Raw genomic sequence first — 11057 nt, 5'->3', positions numbered from 1 at the left:
CAAATGCTTATTTTCTAAAAATACAGCCAACATAAACACATGTAAGCCACATCAGCAGTATAAATAGATGTTCTGGATATTGTCAGAATTAGTGGGGAAGCTCGATTATTTTCTTTGCAGGAGGAGAGTGGTAAAAGAAGAGAATAGTAAGTAAGAAGAAAAGAAAGAAGACAGAAAAGGAGAAAATACTGAAGGAAAGGAGAGGGGAGAAGATGAGACTGAAAATGGGGGAGAGGGGAGGAGAAGAGGGTCGCTCTTCTATTTTTCTCTTGGATCCCGCCCTCCTGGTCAGTGGTTGGTCAGGGAAACCCAACTCCCGCGCACGGATTGGTCGGCTCTCCTCCGGACGGGAATAACAGTCTCTCCTCGCAGACACAATAAAGTTTAGAGCTGGACGCTTGTAGGGAGTAGGTGCAAAATCACAAACGCTGTATCCCGAGGCTGCGCTTCACTTCTACGGACTTATTAACGGAAAACAACGCGAACGGACAGCGGGATTTACCCCAATGTAGGAGTTTTATTGAAAAAAGATTATACGCTCCGATCGCGCAATGATTCCCAGCTGTTTTCTGGATATTTTATTCTACTGAATGGATCGGAATTGGATAATATAGCAAAACGCACGGACTACACGCGCTCCAATCTTCCTGGACTATTCACACCTCACTTTGCTTTTGAGGAGGATATCTCCTGTGGCAACATTTGCAGAAGTCAGGCGCTCAGTGACCATGCCCGGGATGATGGTGTGGTTCAGCGGGGCAGCACTGCTCCTCCTGTCCGGGCTGATGGCTCCGCTCGCTATGGTGCTGGCTTTCGGCGATGAGGTAGAGGAAATGACCTGTGACCCGATCCGGATCAGCATGTGCCAGGGTCTGGGTTACAACGTCACCAAGATGCCCAATCTGGTCGGCAACGTGCTGCAGTCGGACGCCGAGCTGCAGCTGACCACGTTCACTCCACTGATACAGTACGGCTGCTCCAGTCAACTCAAGGTACTGGGAGGATGTGAGAAATGCATACTGATGTTAGAATAGATCATGTTATTAAAAGCGCTCAGACAGGCTGGGGCACATTTAGGAACACTGATCCTGGACTTTAAAAAGGCATGGCTGAGTCGAAATAGTCTTGCTATATTTGTGTGTGGAGATGTGTAGAGATAGAGATGGGAAGAGTGTGGTTCCAGAGCACATGAAAGGGAGCTACCAGCAATAGTGAATTGTTAGACTGATGGAGCCTGTGATAATGAGGAGTATTTTAATATAGGTTTGCCCCCACAGAGTTAAAATTAGCAGAGGGGTCCCTGATTTCATCCTTCCCTGCTGTTGCGCCAGGCTGTCATGTTAATTTCAATAAAAATGTCCCCTCTGTCTGTTGACATTTTGAGATCATGCCCCAGACAGCAACAGCTGAGTCTTCCATGTTTTATACTTGTCTCCTTGTTAACAATGGTGCCCTCAGTGTGCTCAGACAAATGCTGCCTGTTTGCCTCATGCACCATGTAAGAAACAAATTGAATCATCCTCTTTCCCATCTTTAAGATTTTTACTTTAGATTATAATTGGAACAACTAGATTCAACAAAGATCAAATTGTCTGTGAATGGCATTTAGTTTTTATGTGTATTACATGTATTTATTTTAAGATGTCCCACATGTAAACACATCACACCAAGATATCTGAATCGAGACATGAGATCTAATGTTTTCTCAGATGTGTCTTTGTAAAGTGTCCACTTTCCAGTTTGGAGATGTGTTAGATATCTATTACTACTTTTACAACCTATTCAGAGATTTGTGTGTGTGCACATGTGTTTGGGGAAAGGGCCCAAAAATACTTTCCCATGCTAAATTAATAAAGTGCTTAAAGACATTTGTGTGAGACAGCCAGACCGAACATGGAGCAACTGCAGCATAAAACTGTCCTCCAGCTGAAAATTGTCCCGTAACATTAGCTATCCCCCCCTCCCTCTCCCTTTCTCCCACACACACACATGCGTGCACGCTAAAGAGGGAGGAAAGGGGAAAGGGTAACCGTATCCCCCCAACATTTGCTCTAATGGGAGGCTTCCTGACAAGTAACCGGAGCAGCTTTTAGCAGTGAAGTGACAGCACTCAGGTTACCAACGGACGGGGGAAACACCCAGAAAGTGATACATTGGTATAATTCACTGTGGGAAATATCCAGCATGGTATTGCATCTCATTTAATACCTTCTGCTTTTGAACAAACTTTTTTTGAATGTACAATCACACAAACAACCCCTCCGGCAACTTTGTTAGGTTCTTAATTTAACTTAATTGCAGTCAATCCATCAGCAGATTACTCAGGACAACTCTAATACTTGTGGTTCAGTTTGCGAACAAAGATTCTCTATTTGAGAAACTTAAAACTGTCCTCAGATCAGGACAGTCTGCTCTATTTACAGGAGATAGCTGCTACTGAAAAGATACTGATCAGAGAACATTGTAACAAATTGCGTTAAGAGTAAATTCCCTCTGACTTCGATAACTTATTTTGACATACTTCCCCACAGTCAGTAACACAGTTAATAGTTTATTTATCATGGTTTAGAACTTTAGACTAATAAGTAAAAGCGAGTCTGTTGTTTTGCGAATATAGAAACGTGTTCGGCCTGTTATAAAACTGAAAAGGTAATTTGGTCTCTATTTTTTATTATTATACTGTAATATTTTATTATGGTTGTAATTTTTTATAACCCAAGTTATTGTGCTGCACAAATGCACACTGTTTTATGTTTACTTGGCAAATAAATTCTCACAGAAGAAGGTTGTATAATGGTTCTGTGTGTATTTATTTCCCAACCTTGACACTCTTCTTAGATTCATGTTTCATTTGGGCTTCACTCGAGATTCAAGTTGGGATTTCTTTAGCTGGAGATGGGCTGCAAGCCCAGGCATTTAGTTCTCATTATGGTCCGGCAAATATTTTGGTATTTCTGAAATGAAAAATGCTAGCAAACTCTCCACAGTTTTAGTATTTAAAGTCAGCAATCACACTTTCCAAGTTCCTGGAGCACATGTTTGTTTTCTTTACTTGAAAGTAGCAAATTGAAATGTTCTTTCTGCTTCTGTGTATTTTTATATGAAGAGCCTGGAACAATTTTACACTGCGGCTTCAAACAGATTTCACTGTAAAGGCATGAAATTACCTTAAATTGCAACCTTTTGTAACCGCAGAATACTTACTCCTTCACATCGCTAGCATCAATCGAGTCAACTGTGACTTCAGACGGTTCACTATCTTTACAACCCTGACTTTACATATCTATTTCAAAAAACCATTGCCATGGGACGGAGAAAACTGAGCCTTGGATTAGGGGGGGATTATGAAGCATTACATGGCACATGCCCTCAGTGTTGTCAAGTCCACAGATTGTTTTTAAAGATGTGGAGTTGTATGTCTAACCTTGGAGCAGGTTAGTGTTGGCATTGGTGTCGTAGAGTTTCTTTTCAGAAGTAAAAATAAAGAGCCACCACTAGAAGAGCTGTTGCAATGTATTGAGAGTGAAGACAAAGAAGGCAGAAGTAAAGTAATTGGTATAATGCAAGTAGATGAAGGATAATCATGGGGGAGTAGAAGGTGTAGCCTTTAACTGTAATCCTGATAGGCAACACAGTATACACTTATTGAACAATCTCTACTCCACTGTCATGATTCCGTACTGCATCACGGTTAACTTCGCCAGAACAAAGCTTACAAAGCAGTTCACTAAAATATGACACACTTTTTTGGATAGCTGTTGCATTCTTCCTGCATTTTCAGTTAAAAGTGTTTCTTGTATACTGTCATTTTAACACTTGCGTTGTTCCTTAATACTGTGTTTTCTCTTTATAAAAAACAGAACAGCTGTTATTCTCTACACAATATCATCAGACTAATCTAATTGAATGGATTTTTGCTCTGTAGTCACTCTTAACTGTATGCAATGAGATCTGACTATTTGTGGCAACATTTTTAATTTGTGATCTTTTATATTTTTTCTCCAGTTCTTCCTGTGCTCAGTCTATGTGCCGATGTGCACCGACAAGGTTCCCATCCCCATTGGTCCCTGTGGTAGCATGTGTCTGTCCGTCAAGAGGAAGTGCCTCCCGGTGCTTCACGAGTTTGGCTTCATATGGCCTGAGGTAATTTAAATCATCACAAGAACAGCCTGCATGTCTTCACAAATATAACTTAAGGATGACGTTGTGTCATGTGGAATATGGTTAATACTAAACCAAAGTCTTTGAGAAAATCAGCTCAAAATGCTTTTGACAGTGTATATCACATCACAGCCATAATGAGCAAACAAAATGACAATTAACACCATGTCTCTTCTCCAGGTGCTGAACTGCAGCCTCTTTCCACCGCAAAACGACCACAACCACATGTGCATGGAGGGCCCGGGGGACGAGGAACCTCCCTACCAGCCTTTTCGTATTCCTCCCCACCCGGAGGAGTGTCAGGCACTGGGATCTGCACCTGACCAGTATACCTGGTTAAAACAGTCCGAAAGCTGTGCTCTTCAGTGTGGCTACGACAGCGGGCTGTACCGCCGAGGGGCCAAAGTCTTCACCGACGCCTGGATGGCGGTGTGGGCCGTGCTGTGCTTCCTGTCGACCACTCTGACGGTCCTGACCTTCCTGTTGGATTCACAGCGCTTCTCCTACCCTGAAAGGCCCATCATCTTCCTGTCTATGTGCTGTAATCTGTACAGTGTGGCCTACCTGGTAAGTGTTCAGTTTTATACTGGCCCATTAAAGTGGAGTGTTTTGAGAGAATGAATAACAATAAATCTATAATACATAAAACACAATTTAGATTATAGTAGCTTTTTATAAATTGAATAATTTGTGAAAAAAATGATGTTGTATGTTTGTATTTTGCTAGAGCGGTATGTCGATAAATGTGTTATACGGTTTTATCGTATTTTTACGAGGGACATAGATGAAACTTAAAGGTATGAAAGCCTAGTAAGCCAACATCTGCATGCTTAGGGTCTTCCAAGCTTTGTCCAATCAATTAATTCAATCAAATCTATTAAAGCCAAAGAACTGGATGTTCTGTCCACTGTGAAGCACTTTTGACTGCAAATTTAGTATGAAAGATGCTATACAAACCAAGCTTATTATTAATCACTAAATAAAGATATTCAATCAAGTAATGTTCATTTACATGGACACATTAGATCTGGATGTAATGGGAAATAATCATATTGTGAATTTGTATCTTTCTTTTAATAAGAAAAAAATCTCTGCTTACCATAACCCTAACCCGTTTTAATTTCCTGCAGGTACGCTTGACACTGGGAAGGGAGCGTGTTTCCTGCGACCTCGATGCCACTGCAGTACCGATTCTGGTACAAGAAGGGTTAAAGAGCACCGGCTGTGCCATAGTCTTCCTTCTGCTCTACTTCTTTGGTATGGCTTCCTCACTTTGGTAAGTTAAAAAAAACACAGAAACACTCACTTTTCATCCTATCAATCTGCGCGTCTTTGTCTCATTGTCATCAGCTGTTTTGAATGGACTTTGGTGGAACAATGGGAACACGAGACTTGCATCCTGTTTTCTTTAAACTCTAACTATCCTGTCTCATAATCTCTGTACTAGATGGATTCATTTCCACACACAAAGGCTGCCTTTGTAAAAAGCCACTTTTTGAGTTCATAGAGCACTTCATTTGCTGTCACAGCTTTTTCTCTTCCTTTTTCCTCGTTTTCCTGTTGGTCCTCAGTGTTTCCTTTTTGAAGAGCAGAATACTGACATCACTGCCTCCTATAACATGATCACAACCCTCTGTTATTCAGCATATTACTATCCCATGATGAGCTAAATACTATAGAGTGCGAAGTTAAGTTTTGAGCAGTAAACATTAGTCCAATGTTGCAACAGCTTCTTACTTCCAGGAAACACATAATTGTTATTGGCAACCAAAATGAATGCCAGTTACAGAAGACAATCTGATACATGTAAATAAGAGCAGTGTTTTGACTTTTCACTCACTCTTCCTGCTCTCTCTTTAGGTGGGTAATCCTGACCCTCACTTGGTTCTTGGCTGCTGGACTGAAGTGGGGCCATGAGGCTATTGAAATGCACAGCTCCTACTTCCACATAGCAGCCTGGGCCATCCCCGCCGTTAAAACCATCGTCATCCTCATAATGCGACTGGTGGATGCAGACGACCTAACTGGACTCTGTTATGTTGGCAACCTGCAGCAGGAAGCGCTCACCGGCTTTGTGGTGGCTCCACTGGCCACATACCTTCTAATAGGTAACTACAACATGATAGTACAATCAGGTTAACTGTTTCTCTGGGGTTTTACCCATTTGTAGTTAAGAACTGATAGCATATACCAACATTTGACTCACTAAGACCAAGTTATCATTCTTAAACCTGTATAATCAGACCTTATTCAACTGTCATTGGGTTTTCTCTATCTGCTGGTCTTAACATGACTCTTTTCTGAACCTCAGGCACTCTGTTCATCTGCGCTGGCCTGGTGGCTCTTTTCAAGATCCGCTCCAATCTGCAGAAGGACGGCGCCAAAACAGACAAGCTGGAGCGTTTAATGGTGAAGATCGGAGTGTTTTCTGTTCTCTACACTGTTCCAGCATCGACTGTCATTGGCTGTTACCTCTACCAGCTCTCTCACTGGGGGGAGTTCAAGGCCAGCACCCGGGACTCATACATGGCATCAGAGATGCTTCGAATCTTTATGTCACTGCTTGTAGGCATCACATCAGGCATGTGGATCTGGTCAGCAAAAACCCTCCACACCTGGCAGCGGTGCACGGCCCGCCTCCTCAGAGACAGCAGGGCGAGCCGGGGGGGCAAGAGGGCACCGGGCGAGGGCTGGATCAAACCGGGGAAAGGCAACGAGACAGTTGTGTGACAGAAATAGAGGAAGGGGCATAAATGGACTTCTATATGCTTCTCTGTCAATTGCAGAAACTGACTGTCAATGAAGAGGACAGAGAAAAGAAATGAGAGGGAGTAGCAGGAGCTTCTCAAGGAAAGGCATTGGATGTAAAAGGCATCGAAAAAAAGCTTGCCGAGAGCATGCCCCTTCCCTTCAAACTGCCTCTAACCGGTGTTATGGAGAAGAAAAGTGGAGGATTGAGTCGTAAAAGTAGCCTCTCTACCTCTGTTAGACTTGATTCTCCCAGAGAGATGAATAAACCGGAAAAGGAAGGAGAAAGAGAGACGGAAAAGGCAGGAAAATGCAATCCAGACACAGCGATAAGCTGCGTAGCATCACGTCGACCTCTCTGCCTCTCTTTCCTCCCTGAGCAGAAGAGACTGAACCCGCTGGAGACAGTTTGCCTCATCCAATGTGTCTTTGGAGGGTCTTTTGAAGTTCTGAATTTTACACTGGAGGGTCCTGGTGCAGACATTGTACAGATGAAAGTTGACGTTTCCTAAAAGCACCTGACAACTTGAGTTCCTGTAGGGCTTTTAGTTCCATATGGGAAAATCAAAAATCAAATACCAGAACAACCGCATCTAAAATATAACGAGAAAATATAAAGCATGGCCTTCAACCTGTGATTTGTTACATTTTTGTAAATTATTACCGTTTCTACAATATAAAACAGCAGGGGATTGTATTGCTCAGAATTCTTTGGGAAAGCAGCTTTGAGCTGTATATGCACTATAACTTTATACAATATGTGTCTATGCGTGTCACAAGTGCATTACCAGGGACGGCAGTGATGTAATAGCAAATCATCACCCAGCATATTAGCATGCAGACTTTAACAGTTTGGTCAGGTTTTATTGTGAAGGCTTCAGAAAAATAACTTGTGTGGTTTTATTCAAAATCACTTTTCTTGCAAATATGTTTAACGGCAAGAGCAAACAGAGAAAAATAATCTCTTATTTTTCTCTAACGTGTCTTAGGTTAAGTCTGTGGTAGCTATAAATACGTACCGCAATGAATACTGGGAGGACCCCAGATCTGCCTTTTATTTACCCATTAATATGAAAGCCGTAAGGCTTCTGGGAAATGTAGGCGTGTGTGTTTTACCTCAGTAATCTACGAAAATCACAGCTTACTTCCACTAATAAGCGCTGTCTTTGTTGAAACCCTGTACTGCATATGCTCTTGAGTTACCACAAAAAGTGGGAAATTAAATGATTCCCTCTGTCCTTGTTTCCAAACATCGGACCCTAGACAAGCTGAAGAGTGAGAGGTTATTAGACAATCACTTGCCAAAAGAAACATTATGCAATAACAAAGAGCTATCACTGACACATGCATGTGCACAAAAACATTTATGCAGGTGAATACACAGCAATCAGTTTCCACAAATCTCAACCGCCATGGGCTATTATTACGATCATAATGATAATACCTATATTGAGACAATATCTGCCTCATTTTGTCTCTTTTCTTTCTGTCTGTTTTTTGTCCGTGTCTCTTTGGCCCGCTGCCTGCCTGTCTCTTTAACCTTGTCTATTGCATCATGGCTCATTTACCAGACAATCAAGTCATCCCTGGAAATAATGTTCTAAATTATATTTCAAATCTTCATGGATTACAGAGCCATGACTTCTTGTTCATTGTCTGTAGTGGTGCATTTCCATGATAATGGGCATCTCCCAACATTTGAACCTTGCAGTTCTTCTCTATAATTGCTTATAGTGCCAATTAAAGTAGTTGTTTCTGGTCTTACTGCTGGACCCACCAAAAATGTGCAACTGCTCCAGTGCACTGTATATTTGCCTGACAATCTATCAAGCAAAGCTCTTGCGTTTCAGTGAGTCTTTGAATGTATAATACTGAATGTGGGCCATGTGTCACATTGATTTCTACATTTAAGTAGAGACAAGAAAATGACTGGGCTGTTTAAATGTATAAGGGGTAAGAATAAGTTGGTGTGTCATTTGAAACCAGTTAGTGCCTCACAAAGTCCTGTCACAGGTATTTTTAAGATAATGTTTAGATTGGGACGGAAAATACAGTGTGTATTTCCATGGTCCCAACATATGCTTACTGTAACAACACCCTTATTGCATTTAAACATACTTTTGGAAAATCGTAGAAACCTGAAATACCAGTGTTACTCAAACCATGATACATGGACACTCTTATTACATTTCCAAAGTCAAACAAACCTCACAGAGAATTAAAAGAACCCCCGACCACCTCCCCTCTGAGCTAATGCCGTTTCCCTCTGAAACTGCCTTAATGTTCTGGCTCTCTACCCAAGTATGACCATGCTGAGCTTCAGGTGACATTTCCAAACAATCACTGTGCCTTGAAACATACCGAGTGTGTGCCCAGCGTAATGAAGATTGAGAGCCACTGGTAATACAGATTTCTTACTGCTTTTCGGGACGCCCAGAAATGTGTTATTGTTAGGGATCAGTTCACCAACAGTGATGGTAGTCCTCAAAGGTCTAGACTGTTTCGTTTGTGTAGAAATCTCATTGTTGTGATGATGTCATCAATGTATTATTAAGAAATTGCTAATTTATCCTTGTAAAAAAGTGACAATTTTTGTTAAACTTAACTGTTACTTTACTGTTATTTAAAACACTTTTGTATCAGAAGATGATGATGAATAAAAACGTTTTGGTTTCCAATAATGTGGATGACATTTTATGTGTTTTAATGGATACAAGAAAATGGCTCTTCCAATAGTTTTTCAGACTGACAATTTCAAATCATAAAACATGTTAACTGTCACATAAGACAAATAACAGCAGTGTTTGCTACCTTTGCTTGTAAAACGATAAAGATCAACTATCTGCTAACTGCCTTGATGATTAATAACTAATTGGTTCAAGTCTCAATATAATTAACATCCAGTATCATAGATTCATGCATTAACAATAAGAATGAATCGGTCTACAATGCATGTCTCAGTTGTGTTCATTTAATGGGTTGAACAATGCTGCCACCTCTTGTCTGATGAGACAAATTAAGCATTGTTGCTTAATATATATAGGAACTTTCTCTACACATCTATACAGCAGCTACTCCGTTTAGATCTTTCTCGCATTTCTTTTTAAGCGTTTCTTTGGCTTAGGCTGAGAAATGCTTCATAACCACTAAACTTGTTTGAATCCACAATGGAAACTCAGTAATTACTGTGTAAACATGCCTGTACCATCCATCACATCTCATTAGCTATGAACTTGCAACATCCCCTACACACACGCTAACTCACTTACAGTACACAAAGACAAACTCGCAGTAGCACACGCACACACACACCTCCTCTTGCTTCAGAATTTGCTGAAAGTTGGGTTTTGCAATTACACTCAATGCACGCTAGACTTTAATTTACCAAAACATGGGTAAAATTGCATCAGGAAAAACGGATTAATTCTGGGCATGCTTACAGTGTGTGTGTGTGTGTGTGTGTGTGTGTGTGTGTGTGTGTGTGCGTGTGCGTGCGTTTTGACAGAAAGGAGAGAGAAAGATTCCAAATATCTAAGTCTGCAGCTCCAATTTCCTTCCTGTAATTTACTATGAGTGAATTGAGTGTTTGTTTAAGAACTCGCTGAAAAGCCTGAGGTAAAAGGAAAGTGACAGCATCTACGGCTCTATTGTTTCCAGATGTGGCTTTACTACACACACACACACAAACACACACACACTCCAAACTAAAATTCTAATTCGCACACAGAGAAAGAGGAGTTACATTTGAATTGGATGAATATTGGTATGTTCTGTATTCAAGAGTGTGTGTGTGTGTGTGTGTGTATGTGACACACATGCCACAGGTCATTTTATATCCAGGTTTCTATTTCAGTGGTTATTTAGAGATTTAGTAACCTGTCACACACACATCTTTCACAGCTGAGAGCTCACCCTAAAGGCTGATTTTCCAACCGTAAAAATAACAGGAAACTCCACTTCTAGCTTTAATTATTACTCACATTGACAGATTTACAGTATTACCTCAGGATATTCACTCCTGTGGTAAAACACACATGCCCACCAAGTAACACGCACTTGTTGCACTCTGTTAGAAGACAGCATGTTGATTCCTTTTTTACAACGCTGAAATGCGAAAGGGCCCTATTAGAATTCCTTGGACATATATT

The 11057-nt window shown here is 41.1% G+C and overlaps 1 protein-coding gene across 1 annotated transcript; it reads left to right on the top strand.

Annotated features, from left to right (window-relative positions):
* Positions 1-475: 475 nt before the first annotated feature.
* fzd4 (frizzled class receptor 4) lies at positions 476-9663 on the top strand. The gene is made up of 6 exons (XM_034115302.1): positions 476-992; positions 4006-4143; positions 4342-4728; positions 5292-5437; positions 6022-6269; positions 6473-9663. The coding sequence occupies exons 1-6, from the start codon at positions 729-731 to the stop codon at positions 6889-6891; spliced, it is 1602 nt and encodes a 533-aa protein (XP_033971193.1). The 5' UTR covers positions 476-728; the 3' UTR covers positions 6892-9663.
* Positions 9664-11057: the final 1394 nt, after the last annotated feature.

This window comes from Trematomus bernacchii, unplaced genomic scaffold (assembly GCF_902827165.1).
Source record: "Trematomus bernacchii unplaced genomic scaffold, fTreBer1.1, whole genome shotgun sequence".
NCBI classification, from domain to species: Eukaryota; Metazoa; Chordata; class Actinopteri; order Perciformes; family Nototheniidae; genus Trematomus; species Trematomus bernacchii.
Note: the sequence above shows the minus strand (reverse complement) of the source record. Positions and strands in the feature narration are given on the sequence as shown.